Source organism: Elephas maximus, chromosome 14, assembly GCF_024166365.1.
Source record: "Elephas maximus indicus isolate mEleMax1 chromosome 14, mEleMax1 primary haplotype, whole genome shotgun sequence".
NCBI classification, from domain to species: Eukaryota; Metazoa; Chordata; class Mammalia; order Proboscidea; family Elephantidae; genus Elephas; species Elephas maximus.
The window spans coordinates 25,188,324-25,209,237 of NC_064832.1; the positions used below are offsets into that span (position 1 = coordinate 25,188,324).

At 38.8% G+C, this 20,914-nt stretch overlaps 1 protein-coding gene across 8 annotated transcripts in view; it reads left to right on the forward strand.

The window, feature by feature from the left end:
- NEK5 (NIMA related kinase 5) overlaps nucleotides 1-20,914 on the forward strand; it is a 167,343-nt gene that overhangs the window by 68,285 nt on the left and 78,144 nt on the right. For 7 of the 8 annotated variants that reach the window (XM_049853314.1, XM_049853307.1, XM_049853308.1 and 4 more), the window contains exons 12-15: nucleotides 213-394; nucleotides 3,301-3,367; nucleotides 18,658-18,774; nucleotides 19,366-19,452. In XM_049853314.1, the coding sequence (XP_049709271.1) occupies nucleotides 213-394; nucleotides 3,301-3,367; nucleotides 18,658-18,774; nucleotides 19,366-19,452 (453 nt within the window). The remainder of the gene's footprint in view (nucleotides 1-212; nucleotides 395-3,300; nucleotides 3,368-18,657; nucleotides 18,775-19,365; nucleotides 19,453-20,914) is intronic. The other variant, XM_049853310.1, reaches the window with a different exon arrangement.

The window sequence follows — 20,914 nt, forward strand, 5'->3', positions numbered from 1 at the left end:
ACAGGACTTAGACTACTATGTCACAGTGCTTAGACATCTTAAGGTCTTTTTTGATTCTAGAATTTGGGGACTGTAAGATTATTTTACTCTGAAAACAAGTCTAGAGTAAAAACAACAAAAATATACCTTCAATGCTTTGTCTTAACTATGGTTGTTATCAAACTGTCAGTTATTATGTATTTATAGTATGTATTTTTTTAAACCTTCCTCAGATAAAAATGGTAGAAAGGCCTCAACTTGCTGTAGTGTGTGGACATTATGATTATTACTATGCTCAACTTGACTTGCTGAGGAAGAGGGCCCATGAACCAAGTTATCTCTATGTTCCTAAAAAGGACACCAGAGCTGAGAACCATAACCAGGAAGAAAGCCACAGTCCATCACCAGGCCAAGGGTAATGTCACAGTCTAACTTAAACTGTGGTACTCTGAAAATATCTTTATATGTCAGCATTCTTTATTCTGAAATCCTTCCAAATCCTCCTAAAACAAATAATCCAGGAAGAACTTCTACACTGTTCCTTTTAAACAGTTAATTCATAGTTTCCCTGACCCTTTTTCGTCTCAAGTCTGATGTAACTTATCTTCCTGTTCATGTTGCTGTTTAACTGTAGGCACAAATTCATACTCTTGGATTTTTAATATTTTTTCTTCCTTCTAGTAAATTCCATTATCTGGGAGTGATGAAAATAGCAGTATATGTTTCATTTTCCAAAGAGATTATTAATATTAATCATTAACAATCTGAGACATTTTGAAAAGTTAAATATATTATTTTACTCAGCATTTGTGTTCTTGGTATTTTCAGAATATGCATGTATTAGAAAAAATAATAATATAGTTAAAATGTTTCTGTGGTAGATTTTGAAAAAGTTTACCACATAACAGAATTCTGCAGGTCTACAATATTTTCAAGTGTTTTTTCCTCACTGTCTGTGTTCCTGAGTCTAAAATAATTGTCACCCATCTATCAGGCTTAAAGACCGAAGACTGTTTTTGCCATCACAATTTTTTCTTCTGCGGTTGGAAATTTGCTAACGTTTGGTAACTGTGGCTATTTATTGTTGAAATTTTGGATGGATCATAAAAAACACAAAAGGCTATGTGAGGGCAAGTCATCAGACAGCCAATGAAAATTACATAACTGTCTTAGTCATCTAGTGCTGCTGTAACAGAAATACCACAAGTGGATGGCTTTAACAAAGAGAAATTTATTTCTTTGCAGTAAAGTAGGCTAAAAGTCCAAATTCAGGGTGTCAGCTCCAGGGGAAGGCTTTCTTTCTCTGTCGGCCTTCTCATCAGTCTTCCCCTAGACTAGGAGCTTCTCCACGCAGGAACCCCGGGTCCAAAGGATGCACTCTGCTCCGGGTGCTGCTTTCTTGGTGGTATGAGGTCCCCCTGTCCCTCTGCTCGCTTCTCTCTTTTATATCTCAAGAGATTGCCTCAAGACACAATGCAATCTTGTTGACTGAGTCCTGCCTCACTGACGCAACTGCCACCCATCCTCCCTCATTAACGTCGTAGAGGCAGGATTTACAACACATAGGAAAATCACACAGTACCAGGAATCGTGGCCCAGCCAGATTGATACACACATTTTCTGGGGGACATAACTCAATCCATGACAATAAGCAAGACTAATAAAAGAATGATTTCCTTAGAAATGGGTACGGGAAAAGCAGAAATTTTATTTTTAGAGATATTGAGTTCTGCTTTATGGTTTTATCCATCTTCGTAACATATATTGAATTTCCTCATGACCATCAAAAATTATGTGTTACATTAGTTCAAATCATAATATCCACATAGGCCTCAGTTAAGAAATGACAGTTATTTTGCATACCAAAAAATGCCCTTTCCCGTTTTTCAGCCACCAGGAAACGCACCTTCCACTCTTCGTCTAGATATGATAGCTGTCACTCTGTCAGTTATTTTGATTATACCTGCTTTTATCTTCCAACCCTTACATAAAGTGGTGGATAGGTCCTTCTCTTCCTTATATGCTGCTACCTGTCATGTCATAAGCTCCACCCTGCTGCATTCCAGGATACTCCTCCTCCTCCAGTGACCTCTCCCCATTGTTCTATCACCACCAGCCCCCCACCCCTGCAACTCCACCTTCTCTCTGTTGGAGCCCTGATTCCAGGCCATGGGAATCGAGTCTTAAAATGCCTGTCTGGAGAAAGAGGAGTCTTACGGGGATGTAGTGAGAGGCGGAATGTCTTTTGGACAGCCCCTGGGTGACTCTGAAGTTTTTTCATTGAGATATTGTTACATGTACCAGTTAGGTTCAGAGAGAGGTTAGTTCTACACTAAGCCCTCATCCGATGCAAGCACTATCTGTGTCAGACAATAACCAGACATATTCACTGACCCTAGTCTGTGTTAGTCCTCATATAACCCCAGAGAGATTATGATATTGTGCCCATTTTACAGATGAGGAACTGAAACTCGTAGACCTTAACTAGCTTGCCATTTGACATATTTCTAAACAACTGACTTATTAATTGTGTTTATACAACTGACTTTACAGTTGCCTGTTTGTAAACTGGGACTGCTCATTGTGATCTTAAAGGAGAGATTTCCGAAATGGAAGACCTGTCTTTGGAGCCCTAGAAGTTATCGATATTCTAAAACATTTTGTCACATAGTTTTTACTGTGATCCAAAGTGTGGTAGTTTTTATTTAGCAATCAGTAATTATAGAAATTCTTTGCAAGAAATTCTGTTAAAAAAAAAAACAGATAGATATATAGAATGTAGGTATAAACCTGAAAATGCTTCGACCAGAACTGTGCTGACAAAATACCTTAACCATTTTGAGAGACAGCTAAAGCATGACTCATTGATTTATTAAGCATTGGTGTGGCAGTAGGACACCGTCCTGCTCCAAGGCACCTGGTGTTAGTGCAGGCAACGGAGAGAGACTCTGAGTTAGATAAGGCAGGGACCAGCTGCAGGGAGAGAGACAAAGTGTGAGAACACCCGGGGTGTGGGCTATGTTTTCCGACATGTCGTAGACCACAGAAAGGCTGATACCTGCCCTGAAGAAGAATCGCTGGATCAGAATACTTCCCTGTCTCATCCTATCCTGTATTCCCTCATTGTTACTTCTTTCCTCTTGATTCCAAAGATTTTCTTCTCCAGTGTAAACATGAACTTTAAACTCTCTTTGTTGAGCTTGGAACTTAAAACCGTAGGTGAATTGTGAATGCCATTTCTAAGCTGAAAACCTGTTTGTCAAATGAAGGTCTAAGAGTATTTAAAATTTCTGTTCAAGCTGAACATTTTTATTTTATAAGGTCTGCTGAGTATCTGCAGAGGAAATTTGAAGCTCAACAATATAAGCTGAAAGTGGAAAAGCAATTGGTAAGCGAAACACCAAAAATGAGACGCAGTGAGTAATTTCCTAATAGTTTCTCTGTTTACAGCTATTCCTGGGTTCTTGAAGTTCATTCTATATGGATGGTCAGAGATTTCTCTCCCTCCGCCCTACTTTTTTTTTTTAATAAAACCGGGGTTTTTTTTATGGTAGATATATATTTTAAGTTTGCAGTTTCAACCAGTCTTAAGTGTACAGTTCAGTGCTATTAATCACTTCTACCATGCTGGGCACCTGTCACCACTATCTGTGTCAAAAAACATTTTATCACCCCAAACAGAAACCCAGTACCCCTTAGGCAGTAACTTCCCACTCGTGTCTGCCCCATCCCCTGGTAACCACTGATAAACTTTCATCTCTCTGCATTTCTGTTCTAGATATGTCATATAGGTAGAATCATACAGCATTTATTTTTTCATGGCTGACTTATTTCACTTAGTAAAGTGTTTTCAGGGTTCATCCATGATGTAGCATGTATCAGAACTTCCTTTCTCTTTATGATTGACTAATATTCCAGTGTATGTATGTAGCGCATTTTGTTTATCCATTTGCCTGTTGGTGGACACTAGGGCTCTTTCCATCTTTTAGTTCTTGTAATAATGCTGCAGTGAACGTTGGTGTACAAGTGTCCGTAGGAGTGCGTGCTTTCAATTCTTTTGGGTATATACCTACCAGTGCAATTGCTGGGTCATGTGGTAATTCTATGGTTAACTTTTTGAGAAACCTCTAAAATGTTTTCCACAGTGGCTGCACTATTTTACAACCCACCAACAATGGAACAGTGTTCTGATTTCTCCACATCCTCAACAAAACTTGTTATTTTCTGTTTTTCTGATAATGACCATTCTAGTGGGTGTGAAGTGGTATCTTATTGTGGTTTTGATTTATATCTCCCTAAAAAAAAAAAAAAAAAAATTTTTTTTTTTTAATAATGACTAAAAAAAAAAACTTTTTTTTAAATAATGACTAATTGTTGTGGATTGAATTGTGCCCTCCCAAAATATGTATCAACCTGGCTAGGCCATGATTCCCAGTATTGTGTAATTGTCCTCTATTTTATGATCTGATGTAATTTTCCTGTGTGTTGTAAATCCTAAACTCTATAATATTAATGAGGCAGGATTAGAGACAGTATATTAATGAGGTAGTACACAATCTATAGGATTAGGTTGTATCCTTTTTTGTTTGTTTTTATTGTGCTTTATGTGAAAGTTTGCAAATCAAGTCAGTCTTTCATACAAAAATTTGTATACACCTTGCTATGTACTCCTAATTGCCCTCCCCCTAATGAGACAGCACACCCCTTTTCTCCACCCTCTATTTCATGTCCATTCAGCCAGCTTCTGACGCCCTCTGCTTTCTCATCCCCCCTCCAGACAGGAGGTGCCCACATAGTCTCACGTGTCTGCTTGATCCAAGAAGCTCACTCCTCACCAGTATCATTTTCTATCCCATAGTCCAGTCCAATCCCTGTCTGCAGAGTTCCTGTCTTGGGCCAACAGAAGGTCTGCGGACCATGACCACCAGGGTCCTTCTAGTCTCAGCAGCACCATTAAGTCTGGTCTTTTTATGAGAATTTGGGGTCTGCATCCCACTGCTCTCCTGTTCCCTCAGGGGTTTTCTGTTGTGTTCCCTGTCAGGGCAGTCATCGGTTGTAGCCGGGCACCATCTAGTTCTTCTGGTCTCGGGCTGATGTAGTCTCTGGATCATGTGGCCCTTTCTGTCTCTTGGGCTTGTAATTACCTTGTGTCCTTGGTGTTTTTCATTCTTCTTTGATCCAGGTAGGTTGAGACCAATTGATGCATCTTAGATGGCTGCTTGCCAGCATTTAAGACCCCAGATGACACTCTCCAAAGTGGGATGCAGAATGTTTTCTTTATAGATTTTATTATGCCAATTGACTTAGATGTCCCCTGAAACCATGGTCCCCAGACCCCCGCCCCTGCTATGCTGGCCTTCGAAGTGTTCAGTTTATTCAGGAAACTGCTTTGCTTTTGGTTTAGTCCGGTTGTGCTGACCTCGCCTGTATTGTGTGTTGCCTTTCCCTTCACCTAAAATAGTTCTTGTCTACTATCCAATTAGTGAATACTCCTCTCCCTTCCTCCCTCCCCCGCCCCGTAACCATCAAAGAATATTTTCTTCTCTGTTTAAACTATTTTTTGAGATCTTATAGTAGTGGTCTCATACAATATTTGTCCTTTGCAACTAACTAATTTCACTCAGCATAATGCCTTCCAGAGTCCTCCATGTTATAAAATGTTTCACGGATTCATCGTTGTTCTTTTTGATGCGTAGTATTCCATTGTGTGAATATACCGTAATTTATTTATCCATTCACCTGTTGATGGGCACCTTGGTTGCTTCTATCTTTTTGCTATTGTAAACAGTGCTGCAATGAACATGGGTGTGCATATGTCTGTTTGTGTAAAGGCTCTTATTTCTCTAGGGTATATTCCAAGGAGTGGGATTGCTAGATTAGATGGTAGTTCTATTTCTAGCTTTTTAAGGAAGCTCCAAATCAATTTCCAAGTTGTTGTACCATTTTACATTCCCACCAGCAGTGTGTAAGTGTTCCAATCTCTCCACAGCCTCTCCAACATTTATTATTTTGTGTTTTTTGGGTTAATGCCAGCCTTGTTGGAGTGAGATGGAATCTCATTGTAGTTTTGATTTGCATTTCTCTAATGGCTAACGATTGTATTTCCTCATGTATCTGTTAGCTACCTGAATGTCTTCTTTACTGAAGTGTTTGTTCATATCCTTTGCCCATTTTTTAATTGGGTTATTTGTCTTTTTGTTGTTGAGTTTTTGCAGTGTCATGTTGATTTTAGAGATCAGACACTAATCGGAAATGTCATAGCTAAAAACTTTTTCCCAGTCTGTAGGTAATCTTTTTACTCTTTTGGTGAAGTCTTTGGATGAGCACAAGTGTTTGATATTTAGGAGCTCCCAGTTATCTAGTTTCTCCTCTGGTTTTTTGCATTGTTATTAATGTTTTGTATACTGTTTATGCCATGTAATAGGGATCCTAGCATTGTCCCTATTTTTTCCTCTATGACCTTTATCATTTTAGATTTTATACTTAGGTATTTGATCCATTCTGAGTTAGTTTTTGTGCATGGTGTGAGGTGTGGGTCTTGTTTCATTTGTTTGCAGATGGATATCCAGTTATGCCAGCACCATTTGTTAAAGAGACTGTCTTTTCCCCATTTAACAGGTTTTGGGCCTTTGTCAAATATCAACTGCTCATATGTGGATGGATTTATGTCTAGTTTCTCAATTCTGTTCCATTAGTCTATGTATCTCTTGTTGTACCTGTACCAGGCTGTTTTGACTACCGTGACAGTATAATAGCTTCTAAAATCAGGTAGTGTGAGGCCTCCCACTTTGTTCTTTTTCAGTAATGCTTTACTTATGTGGGCCTCTTTCCCTTCCATATGAAGTTGGTGATTTGTTTCTCCATCTCATTAAAAAATGTCGTTGGAATTTGGATCAGAATTGCATTGTATCTATAGATCGCTTTGGGAAGAATAGACATTTTTTACAATGCTGAGTCTTCCTATCCATGACTAAGGTATGTTTTTCCACTTTTGGTTTCTTCCAGTAGTGTTTTGTAGTTTTCTTTGTATAGGTCTTTTGCATCTCTGGTAAGATTTATTCCCAAGTATTTTTTCTTCTTGGGGGCTACTGGAAATGGCATTGATGTGGTGATTTTCTCTTCGATGTTCTTTTTGTTGATGGAGAGGAATCCAACTGATTTTTGTATGTTTATCTTGTATCCTGATACTCTGCTGAACTCTTCTGTTAGTTTCCATATAGATTGTATCTTGAGTCAATCTCTTTTGAGATATAAAAGAGAGAAGCAAGCAGAGAGGAGAGAGACCCCATTACCACCAAATGGAAGAGCCAGGAGTGGAGCATGTCATTTGAACTCGGGGTCCATACACTGAGAAGCTCCTAGACAAGAGGAAGATTGATGAGGAGGACCTTCCCCCAGAGCCAACAGACCTCTGAGCTGGCGCCCTGAATTCGGACATCTAGCCTCCTAAACTGTGAGAGAATAAATTTGTTTGTTGAAGCCATCCACTTGTGGTATTTCTGTTATAGCAGCGCTAGATAACTAAGACACTAATGAAGTAGAGCATATTTTCATGTGCTTGTTGGTCATTTGTATGTCTTTGTAGAAATGTCTAAGTTCTTTGCCCATTTTTTAAATTGGGTCATCTTTTTGGTTGAGTTGTATAAATTCCTTATATAGTCTGGATATTAAACCCTTATGAGATATATGGTTACTAAATATTTCCTCCCATTCTGTAGCTTGCCTCTTCACCTTCTTGGGAAAATCCTTTCATACACAAAAGCTCTTAATTTTGGTGAAGTCTATTTTGTCTATTTTTTTTTGTTGTTGCTCATGTTATAGCTAAGAATCTGTTGGTGAAAACCAGGTCCCAAAACATTACCTCATGTTTTCTTCTAAGAGTTTTATGGTTTTAGTCTTATATTTAGATCTTCTACCCATTTTGAGTTAATTTTCATATATGGTATAAGCTATGAGTCCAACTTCATTCTTTGGCAAGTGGCCATCCAGTTGTCCCAGCACCATTTATTGAGAAGACTATTCTTTCTCCATTGAAGGGATGTGGCACCTTGTCAAACATCAGTTGACCACGGATGTTTATATCTGGAGTCTCAGTTCTATTCCATTAGTCTATATGTCTATCATTATACCAGTACCACACTGTTTTGACTACTGTAGCTTTATAATACATTTTTAAGAGAATATTTTATTGTGTTTTTGGTGAAAGTTTACACAGCAAATTAGGTTCCCATTTAACAATTTCTATACATATTGTTCAGTGACATTGGTTACATTTTTCACAATGTGTCAGCATTCTCATTATTTCCATTCTGGTTGTTCTATTTCCATTAATCTAGTTTTCCTGTCTCCCCCCCACCCCCCACGTTCTCGTCTTCACTTTAGGGTAAATATTGACGGTTTGGTCTTGTATAGATGATTATTTAAAGGAATGTAGTACTCATAGGTCATATTGTTTATTTTATGAGCCAATCTGTTGTTTGGATGAAAGGTGACCTCTGGGAGTAGCTTCAGTTCCAAGTTTAAAGGGTATCTCAGGGCAATAGTCTTGGGGGTTCCTCTAGCCTCTACCAACCCATTAAGTCAGGCCTTTTTTAGGAATTTGAGTTTTGCCCTACATTTTTCTCCCATTCAATCTAGGACCGTCTATTGTGCCCCTAGTCAGAACAGTTGGTAGTGGTAGCTGGGCACCATCTAGTTCTTCTGGTCTTGGGATAGATGAGGCGGTGGTTCATGTGGAATGTTAATCCTGTAGACTGGTTTCTTCTTTGAGTCTTTGGTTTACTTCTTTTTCTTTTACTCCAGACTAGTACGGAATAATAGTTGTATCTTAGATGGCAGGAGGCTAGGTGGTCTGGGGGGAGCTTCAGCCCTCAGTTTCCCATTGTGGGTCATTGGGGGCTCTGTTTAATAGGTACAGATATCAGACCTGTGAAACTTGTTTTTTCAGTTATCCACTAAAACAATTACAGTCAGATCCCTATCAGAATTGCCTTTGCATTTTAATAGCCACCTTGTTCCCTGTAGGGATGAAAGCCTAAGACTGTGGATCTCATATGCTTGGCTGGAGCTGGTTCTGTATTTTTAGTCCAATTTCGGGCAGTCGGGAAGGATTTTTGGTCTCTGGGTTTTTTGTAGCTGCTTCTCTCAGGCCAGGAGAATGGGTTAGGAAAAGACAAAAAAAAAACCCAAAAAACAAGAAACAAATGGCAGAGCACTTCACTCTTTGGCTCAGGAAATTCCAATGTTAATGAAGCCGCCTGGGAAGGGGAGGGGAGGGATCAGATAGATAGGAGAGAGTAGCACCCTGGAATATAGACAAAGTTACTTATCTTGCTTGTGATGACTGTTTTATCTGAGATTCCCGAGGGGTGTGTAGCCTGTGTGCGCTGGCTGGGTCGAGATTGCCCCCGAGGGTCAGGCCCGCGTCCTGTGCATGTGCTGTCTCAGAAGCTGTGGTCAGTTCCTCTGCTCCCAGTCCAAAGCCCAGTGCCAAGGTTCCCTAGCTGGGATGCCACACTCCAAGCTACAAAACCAGTCAGTGCCTCCCGGTGACTTCTCCTCCTGTAAGCTGTGTCGCTGCACTGCCTGCGTGCACTGGCTGGGCTTCCCCCGAGTTCATTTCTGGGGGCTGGGGCTGTATCCCGTGTTTGCGCCGTCTCAGGATGCCGTGCTCAGCTCCCCTGCGCCCAGTCCAAAGCCCGGCGCCAAGGTTTCTGACTGGGACGTTGGCTCCAGGCACTGAAAACAGTCGTTGCTTCCCTGTGGTTGCTCTTTCTCAGTCTCTGTCACTCAGGTCAACTGTTTAGATCTGTGTTTGATGGTCACGGTTCATAGATTGTCATGTATGTGATCGATTCACTTGTTTTTCTGAGTCTTTGTTGCAAGAGGGATCCGAGGTAGCTTCTACCTAGTCAGCCATCTTGGCCCTGCCTCCTCGTTGTAGTTTTGACTTGCAACTCTCTAATGGCTAAGGGGAGCCCTGGTGGCACCGTGGTTAAGAGCTATAGCTGCTAATCTAAAGGTCGGCAATTCAAATCCACCAGCCACTCCTTGGACATCCTATAGGGCAGTTTTACTCTGTTCTGTAGGGTTGCTATGAGTTGGAATCGACTTGACGGCAATGGGTTTTGGGGTTTGGAATGGCTAATGATCATGAGCATCTTTTCATGTGTTTGTTGGCTGACCGAATGTCTTCTTTAGTGAAGTGTTTTTTGTGTCCTTTGCCCATCTTTTGATTGGATTATTTGTCTTTCTGTTGTTGAGTAGCTGAAGTTTTCTATATATTTTAGAGATTAGACCCTTATCAGATATGTCACTCTCAAAGATTTTTTTTCCCAATCTTTTGGTTGACTTTTACTTTTTTGATGAAGTCTTTTGATGAGCGTATTTAATTTTTAGGAGATCCCAGTTGTCTAATTTGTCTTCTGTTTTTCATACATTTGTAGTTGTGTTTAATAGTCTATTTCTGAAAAAAAAAATAGATGCCATAGTTTTGTCCCTATGTTATCTTCCAGGAAGTTTATGGTTTTAGATTTAACGTTTAGGTCTTTAATCCATTTTGAGTTAGTTTTTGTGTATAGCGTTGAGATATGGATCTTCTGAAAATGAATATCTAGGTTTTCCAGCACTATTTGTTGAAGAGACTGTTTCTTCCACATTGAGTGGACTTTGACCCCTTGTCTAAAATCAGCTGCCCATAGATGGATGGATTTAATTCTGAGTTCTTAGTTCTATTCTATGTGTCTGTCACTGAACCAGTAGCAGGCTGTTTTGATTACTGTGGTGTATAGTATGTTTTTAGATCAGGAAGTGTGAAGCCTCCAACTTCGCTCTTCTTCAATAGTGCTTTGGCTATTCGGGGCCCCTTTCCTTTCCATATAAAGTTGGTGATTAGTTTTCCTATTTCAGTGAAGAATGTTGGATTTTGATTGAGATTGCATTATAGCTATAGATTACTTTGTGTAGTATTGACATTTTCACAATGTAAAGTCTTCCAATCCATGAACATGAAATTTTCTTCCATTTATGTTAGGTCTCTTTTAGTTTCTTGCAGTAATGTTTTAAAGTTTTCATTGCCTAGGTCTTTTACATCCCTGGTTAGGTTTATTCCTAGGTATTTTATCCTTTTAAGGGCTATTGTAAGTGGTATTGTTTTCTTGAATTCTTTTTTGGACTTCTTGCTAGTGTAAAGGAACCCAAGTGATTTTTGTGTGTTGATTTTGTCCCTGCCACTTTGCTGAATCCTTCTATTAGATCCAGTAACTTTCTTGTGGAATCTTCGGGATTTTCAATGTATAGGATCATGTCTTCTCTGAATAGGGGTAGTTTTACCTCTTCCTTTCCAATTCGGATACCTTTTTTTTTTTTTTTCCAGAGCTGTAAGTAAACCTTTCATTTTTTATTTTTATCGTGCTTTAAGTGAAAGTTTACAAATCAAGTCAGTCCCTCACGCAAAAACCTATACACACCTTGCTACGTACTCCCAAATACTCTCCCCCTAATGAGACAGCTCGCTCTCTCTCTCTACTCTCTCTTTTTGTGTCCATTTCATCAGCTTCTAACCCCCTCCACCCTCTCATCTCCCCTCCAGGCAGGAGATGCCAACATAGTCTCAAGTGTCTGATCCAAGAAGCTCACTCCTCACAAGCATCCCTCTCCAACCAATTTTGATACCTTTTTTTCCTTGCCTTTTTGCTCTGGCTAGGACTTCCAGTGTAATAATGAATAAGAATTGTGATAATTGTCATACTTACCTCATTCCCATTGTCAGGAGGGAGGCTCTCAATTTTCTCCATTGAGAATAATGTTGGCTGTTGATTGTGCACATATGCCCTTAATTATGTAGAGGAATTTCGCTTCTATTCCTATTTTCCTAAGAGTTTTTGTCAGGAAATGGTGTTGGATTTTATCAAATGCCTTTCCTGCATCGATTGAGATGATCAAGTGTTTCTTTTCCTTTGTTTTATTTATGTGGTGAATTACATTGATTAATTTTCTAATGTTATATCACCCTTGCTTTCCTGGTATGAATAATACCTGATCATGATTTTTTTTTTTTTTTTTTTGACATTCTGTTGATTTCTGTTGGCTAGAATTTTGTTGAGAATTTTTGTATCTATATTCATGGGGGATATTGGTTTTCTTCCTTTTGTGTGTGTGTGTGTGTGTGTGTGATGTCTTTACCTGGCTTTGGTATCAGGGTTATGCTGGCTTCATAGAATGAATTAGGGAATATTCTTTCCTTTTCCATGTTCTGGAAGAGTTCTAGTAGAATTGGTATCAACTCTTCTCTGAATGTTTGGTAGAATTCCCCAGTGAAGCCATTTGGACTGGGGCTTTTTTTTCTTGGGAGTTTTTTGATGACATATTCATTTTCTTTTTTGTTATTGGTATGTTTGGATTTTCTACTTCTATTTGTGTCAGTTTCTGTAGGCAGTGTGTTTCTAGAAAATTTTCCTAGGTTTTTTAATTGTTGGGAGTACAGTTTTTCTTAATATTCTGTTATTATTCTCTTTATCTCAGTTGAATCTGTCGTAATGTCACCAATTACATTTCTTATTTTGGTTATTTGCATCTTCTAATTTTTTTCCTTTGTCAATTTAGCCAGTGATTTATCAATTTTGTTGACCCTTTCAAAAAACCAAATTTTAGTCTTATTGATTCTTCCTATTGTTTTTTCTGTTTTCTATTTCATTTATTTCTGCTCTGATCTTTATTATTTCCTTTCTTCTAGTAGCTTTGGTCTTCTTTTGCTCTTCCTTTTCTATTTGTTCAAGTTCTCAGGTTAAGTTATTGATTTGGGGCCTTCTTTTTTAATGTATTCATTTATTGCTATAAATTTTCCTCTGAGCACTGCTTTTGCTGTGCCCCAAAGGTTTTGGTATGTTGAGTTTTCATTCTCATTTAATTCTAAGTATTTTTTTTAATTTCACTTTTTTATTTCCTCTATGACCCAATAATTTTTTTTAGTGATGTGTTATTTAGATTCTGTGCATTTATTTATTTTCCTTGTTCTTCCTGTTACTGATTTGTAGTTCTATACCATTATGATCAGAAAAGATGTTCTGTATAATTTTGATCTTTCAAAATTTTGGGGGCTTGCTTTGTGGCCTAAAATATGGTCTATTCTAGAGAATGTTTCATGTGCTTTGGAGAAGAATGTGTATTGTGCTGCTGTTGGGTGGTATGTGCTATATATATATGTCTGTGAGGTTGAGTTGATTAATAGTGTTATTTAGATCTTCTGTATCTGTGTTAATTTTCTTTCTAGTTGTTCTCTCTATCATTGGAAGTGGTGTGCTAAAGTCTCCTACTACAGTTGTAGAACTATTTCTTTATTCAATTGTTAGTTTTTAAAAATAAATTTTGGACCTCTGGTATTAGGTATATAAATATTTATTATTGTTATGTCTTCTTGGTGAATTGACCCTTTAATCATTATATAATGCCCTTGTTTGTTTATTATAATGGATTTTGACTTAAAGCCTGTTTTGTCAGAAATTAATGTTGCCATTCTTGCTCTCTTTTGGTTATTCTTTGTTTAGTAAATTTTTTCCATCCTCTGAATTTTAACCTATTTATGTCTTTGTGTCTAAGATGTATTTCTTGTAGATGACATATTGATGGAGCATGTTTTTTAATTCATTCTTCCACTCTCTGCCTCTTGACTGATGCTTTTAATTCATTTACAATCAGTGTGATTATCGATAGGTATGAATTCACTGCTGCCATTTTTTTATACTTTTTTGTGCTGTTAATGGTTTCTTTGTTCTTAATTTTCTGTGCTTAGTTCTTTTTGTATTGTGGATTTTCTTTTCCTGTCATTTGTTATTGTTGTTTTATGTTTATTGAGTCTTTTTTAAAAATGTTCTTCTTTATTTTGGGGAGTCATTTTACTGGCTTGGCTAGATTTATTAGTTTTCTTCGTGGTTACCCTCAAGTTTAGCTTTGTCCTCCTATATTTAAAACAGTCTGTTATATCTTGAAATAGCCTTGTCTTCCTCTCCATGTGGGAGTTCTATAACTACACCATTTATTCCTCCTTTTATTTTGAGGTTTTGGTTTACAACTTAATAGTGCTAGCTCCCTGTTATCAATTCTGCATCTTTATTTTACTTTTGTGAAGCCTTTATGTGGCTTGGTATCTGGTGGTATCGTTGTTTCTCTGTCTGAAGGACTCCATTTACTGTTTCTTGCAGGGCTGGTCTGGTGGTTACAAATTCCTTTAATTTCTGCTTATCTGAAAAAGTCCTATTTCACCCTCACTTTTGGAAGACATTTTTCCTGGATATATGATTCTTGGTTGGCAATTTTTTTTTTCATCCCATTGCCTTCTTGTATATGTCATCCCATTGCCTTCTTGCCTACATGGTTTCTGACAAGAAGTCAGTGCTTAGTCTTATTGATGCTCCTTTGTAAGTGAAATTTCGCTTTACATGACCTGTTCTCAAAAATCGTTTGTCTGCGGTTTGGAAAAGTTTGATTCTGATAAGCCTTGGTGAATTTCTTTTGGGGTCTATACTCTAGGGGTTCTTTGAGCTTCTTGGATGAAATCTTCTTAGTATGTGTAAATTATTTCATTTGGTATTGTCCCACATAACCCTTAAGCTTTCCTTATTTTTTTTTTTCAGTCTTTTTTCTGATTGTACCTCAAACAAATTAGTATCAAGGGATTTATCCTCCATTTCACTGATTCTTCCTTCCATTGATTCAGTTCTACTGTGTCCTTCCATTGAGTTGTTTATTCCTGATATTTTGTTAAGCTTCTGAATTTCTAGTTGTTGTTTTTATGTGGTTTCTGTTTGTATACTGAGTTTGTCATTTTGTTCTTGTATTGTTTTCCAGAATTCTTCTAGGTTTTTTTCTGCGTTTTTCTTGATCTCTTTGAGGAGACTAAATATTAGCCTTTTGAATTCCTGGTCAGATAGTTCTATTATCAGTTCTTCCTCAGGAAGGTTTTCCTTCTCTTTATTTTGCTCACTTGCTTGAGCCATCTTACCCCGTTTCTTTATATGATTCGTTACTGACTGCTGTCTCAGAGGCATTAAAGTGTTACTTATTTATTTATGTATTTCTTAATTGATTGTTTGGTTACCCTAATTTTTTTGTGTTGTTTTGTTTTGATATGCCATGAGATTTGTTTCTTGGTCATTAGAATGTCTTTCTTCCTTTGTATTATTTTAATTGTTGTGTTTGTGGTACTGATCTATGTGTGACTTTGGTGGTGTTGTTTGGTGGGTGTGATTTCCTCTCACTAGTGGATATGGTGGGTTGTACATACATGTGAATCGTCTGTCATTATGCATGTATGTCTTTCCTTACAGGATTGAGTGGAAGTACGAGAGCGGATCTCTTCCCCGATGTGGTGTGGCAGGTGTTGTGTGGTCAAGGTCCTTCCACAGCTTTTGTGGGACAGCGTTCTCCTTCCGTGTTGGTGTTAGCAGTTAGTGTGTCAACTGGAAAGCAGGGCAGGTCATGTTCATTGCCACAGGGAGGCAGTGCTACCCAATGGAGGGGGTAGGCCCTCTGTGCACACATGAATTAGCATCTCTGTAGGTGGGGAGAAATCAGTGGGTCTCAGTGCATGTATAGTCAGCCTGCAGAAACTGACTGAGTGTGGGATGGGTATTGTCCTAGCTGGGCAGTTGTTGGGTGAGGGCACAGAGACTACCTGGTCATCATTGGGCAGGAGTGCAGGTGGATTCCTGCCAATATGCACCAGTTGGTCCCTGGTAAGGGGGTGTGCCTGCCAGGCCATGCTGTGTGGTCATTGGAAGGGTGCACAGGGGGCGCAGCTTCTAGTCACTGGGCTGGAGCTTGGTGGCACACCTGCTGGTTGCTGAGTGGTGGTGCGGGTTGTGTTTCTGGTCACTGTGTGGGTGTGGGGAGATCATGCCTGCTGGTCTCTGCATGGTGGGTGGGGTGGGTGTTTCTGGGAAGGGGTATGTTTGCCTGTCACTGGGCTGGGGTAGGAGAGCACACCTTCCAGTTGCTGGATGGCAGGTGCAGTGAGTACGCCTGCTAGTCTATAGTCGGACGGCATGGGTGGTGTGGGGTAGCGCTGCCATTTGCCAGGCGGGGGCGCAGTGAGTATGCCTGACTGTCAATGGGTGGGGAGTATACTTGCCTGTCACTGGGCATGGGTGCAGGGGTGCTGTTGCTGGGTCACACTAGGCAATCAGGGCATGGCCTGATCAAATGTGGGGGAGTGCTCCACAGAAGCTATCTGGGTGGGGGACCTACCTCTATTTGTTACTCTGTGGTTTTACTATTCAGCAAGCATGTCCTGTCCAAATGGTCAGGCAGTGCCACTAATGAGTAGTCCCGTCCCTAGTTCCTGGCATTTTCCCTTCTCTTTGGTCTCCAGGATCATTGGAGCTCTCATCCTCCTTCCTGTACTTTTTCCCTTTTTAGATCTGGCTAGTGTTCTGCTCACCTAGTTTCATTCCAGGTTTGTTCCACAGTCTTACTGTCTCCTGTTGTAAATTCCGTGGAGTTGCCTTCCTGTGCTCCTCACCCAGGAATGCTGCTTGCTTTATCTCAAGATGGCCACACTGCACAAGGCTGGCTGGCAGGGCACTGATGACCTATAAATCCCCACATCTGCTGTTTTCATTCAGTCTCTCCTTCCACTTGGTGCTTGGTCTAATTCTTCAGCCTTTTGTTTGATGCTCAGGGTTCCAAGGTTGTCATCTGTATCCATTTCATTTGGTTTCTTGAATTTTTGTTGTAGAGGAACGTTATGGTGTGTCTGTCTAAGCTGCCATCTTCTATTCCAATCTTATAGTACATTTTGACATTGAAAGTTTGAGTCCTTCTATTTTCTTATTCTTTTTGAAGATAGTTTTAGCTATTCAGGGCCCCTTGCAATTTCATAAAAAATTTGAGGATTGGCTTTTCCATTTCTGCAAAGAAGGCTTTTGGAATTTTGATGGGGTTTGTGTTGAATCTATAGATCACTTTAGGTAGTATTGACATCTTAACAATATTAAGTCTTCTAATCCATGAATATACATGTTTAAACATTTAAGTTTTCTTTAATTTCTCTCAAGAATGTTTTATAATTTTCAGTGTGCAAGTCTTTCACCTCCCTGGTTAAATTTACTCATGTAGTTTATTCATTTTGATGCTATTTCAAATGAGATTATTTAAAAATTTTCCTTTTCAGATTGTTCACTGCTGGTGTCTAGGAACACAACTGGCTTTTTGTGTGTTTATCTTGTATCCTGCAAGCTTACTGAATTTGTTTATTAGTTCTAGTAGCTTTTTTGTGCATTTTGGGGGGTTTTCTATATTTGGGATTATGTCATCTTCAGATAGGAATAGTTTTACTTCTTCCTTCCTGATTTGGATACCTTTTATTTCTTTTTCTTGCCTAATTGCTCTGGCTACAACTTCCAGTACAGTGTTGAGTAGCAGGGGTGGAAGTGGGCATCCTTTTCTTGTTCCTGACCTTAGACAGAAAGCTGTTGATTTTTCTCCATTGAGTTTGATGTTAGCTGTGGATTTTTCTTAAATGTCCTTTTTCATCTTGAGGAATTTCCCTTCTATTCCTAGAGTGTTGAGTGTTTTTTTTTATCATGATAGGGCATTGGAATTTGTCAAATGCCTTTTCTGCATCAGTTGAGATGATCACATGGTTCTTTTCCTTTGTTCTATTAATGTGGTGTATTATGTTGATTGATTTTCTTCTGTTGAACCATAGTTGCATTCTTGGGATAAATCCCAGTTGGTTATGGTGTATAATCCTCTTAATATGCTTTTGGGTATAGTCTTCCCTAGGTCTAGGAGTTTCTCCATGTGGGGACTTCAGGTACAAAGGATGTTTTGTACTCCCTTCTTAGTTCTTCATTCTTGGTAGTAGGAGGTCCCTCTCCTCTCTGCTCATCTCTCTTTTTTATATCTCAAAAGAGATTGACTCAGGATACAACATAATCCTGTAGATTGAGTCCTGCCTCATTAGCATGAATGCCTCTAACCCTGCCTCATTAACATCACAGAAGTTAGAATTTACAACACATAGGATAATCACATCAGATCACAAAATGGTGGACAACCACACAACATTGGGAATCATGGCCTATCGAAGCTGACACTCATTTTTTGAGGGACACAATACAATCCATAAGAACATCCTGTTTATGTCACTCTTATTTTGAACTGCTTGAAATCTCTAGTTCTCTTTTCCTACCATATTATGCTCCCAGGTTTGCTAAACCTTTACGGAGCTTTAATTTCACAATTACAATTTACTAATTCAGAAAATGAATCTAGATATCTCAAATGGTAGCATAAAATATTGATTGCTAAATAATTTGTTAGAACAACTCACAGAGCTCAGGAAAGCACTATACTTATGATTAGGGTTTTATTATAAAGGATACAAATCAGGACCAGCATAAAAAGAGATGCATAGGATGAGGTCACAAAAAAAAAAAAAATACTGATTGCTAAGAATAAGTAACATAAATGGCTTTATAAATTTTCTTTAATTTTTAAGTGTTCCATACTTTTTTTAAGGAAACTATACTTTTTTTATACTACACCCCATAAGAAACTCCCCAATTATGAGTTTGTTTAGTGATATAATTCATGTTCATTGGAAAAGGTCAAGGTCAAACCAGAAGAAAATGTTTCCAAAATGAAAGTATGTTATAAATTTTTTTGCTCAATAAATAGGGTCTTCGTCCATCTTCTGCTGAGCCAAATCACAACCAGAGAGGAGAGCTAAGAAGGAATGGAGAAGAGCCTAGGTTCCAGGAACTGCAGCTCAGGAGAAACAAAATGAAAGAACAGGTTAAAAACAGTCTAATTCCAGGGATATCATTGTGCTTTTATCATTGTCTTTTGTTCTTTAATAGGGTGTTACTTTTATTTTCTGCAATGCACCCGAGAGAGTCCTGTTGTACAAATACTTGTCGGACACTCTCAGTATGGAAAGCACGATGCTAGGTGTTTGGGACATACAGAGATATGTATTTCAACTTCTGAGAGAATGCTACATAGCTAAGTTCATACGGCTTTTTACCTTGGATCGATAAATAACTGTACATCATTAGCATATCTGGGATTATATATGAAAGTGGGGAATATAAAGTAACTGTACTTCATTAATGTATTTGGGTCACATATTAAAGTGAGACATACAGAGTCAGCTTACATCATTAACGTATTTGGCATTATATATAAAAGTGAGGTCACCCCAAACCACTGTGTCACACACAGTGAAGAGTACCACAGCCGGAACGTTAAGATTGTATCCTTGGCGGCAACAGGTTTTTGTCTTATTCTATATCACATATTTTTTAAATTGTAGAATGCAGAGAGATTTTTTTTCTTAAATTGTTCACAGACATTTAAAAATTTTGGATTGGGTTTGCTTTCCAGGAATATTGGAAGCAGTTAGAGGAAATCCGCCAGCAGTACCACAGTGACATGAAGGAAATTAGAAAGAAGATGGGCAGAGAACGGGAGGTAAGCAAATTCATTCTCCTAAATTAACCATTATTCTATCAATTTAGAAATAACTAAATTGAACAAGTATTAAGGCATTATCTTTCCCTAGAAATGATCCAATTTTATCATAGAGATAGTCATGCAAACTTTTTTAATAGGAAAGCAGTCAGACCTAATTGAAGCTCCACTGTGTTATGATTTACTTAAAACTACATAAAATAATGAGAATATCTGAGATTTTCAGTTAGGGATGGCTAGGATTTAAAAATACTTGTTTTTTTATCTCCCTCATGAGTCAGTCTGTATGTATTTACTGAGCAGCTGCTTTATGCCCAGAACTGAGTTAGATGTAGGAAGTCCAAAATGAGTCTAATGTAAGTTCATGCTTAAGGGAGGGAAAAAAAAAAAATGACTACATTTATTGAATTCCATTTATAATGGGGTTGTCTCATATGCATGGGGTCAGGTTATAAAGTCAGTATATAAGGCAAAATTTGAGTGCAGTTGAGATGGTTCCTGAAAATCCCTTAGAAAGTCCCCACACTGGAAACTTACCCTTCCATCATGCAGGAAGATCTAGAGCTGGAGCAGATTGCTGTTTTTTCAGTCAATCTCCAGATGAAATGACTGGTCTGTGTTTAGGGACCATGTTCTTTGAAAAATACACGAATATTTAACACTAGAAACACCCTCAGAAGCCTGGAATGCTCATCCTATGAGACATCTCACATGTACCTAGGCTCGACACTCATGGAGCAGAACCGCCCACACTGCTGGGATTGGTACTTCTCTTTTTGCTCCCCCCCCACCCCAAGCACATATAATGAATTAATACAAGTTAAATAAGCATTTATGGTGCAATTCAGTTGTCTGTGCCAGACTCTGAACTAGGGCTTTCACATACTTTTTCTCATTTACTCCCCTTAATGGAGAAGTAACTCATTCAAAGACACTTAGATATTAGATGCATATCAAATATTTAAATATGTTTCTATCTGACTCTAAAACATCTGCTCTTTCCAACATATGCGGTTCTACCAGTAAATTGTTGGAGAGGTGAGACACACACTTATGAAGCAATAATAGAGTAAGACTGAATATAATTAAGCCCTGTAAGTGTGTAAGAAATAAAGGTGAGTAGGATGAACAGCAGTTATTTTATCGAAGAAGGGAGATGGGACTAACTAGGTCTGAAAAGAAGAGTAGACTTTAGAGAGATATAGGGAGGGAGAGAAGGAGGAGGGCATTCTGAGAGAAGGGAGTCCACGCAAAGGTTCAGAGAGAGGACTGGATATGCTAGGAGGGAACAGGTTGGAGGTGGTTCTCTGCAGAGCACAGTCTTGGTTAATGGAGGAGCCTGGTGCCATCATCACCCTTGAATTTAAAGCAGGTCTCTGGGGGTGCAAATGCTTAAGCACTCTGAAAGTTTGGTGGTTTGAACCCACCAAAATGTGCCTCAAAAGGAAGGCCTGGCAATATA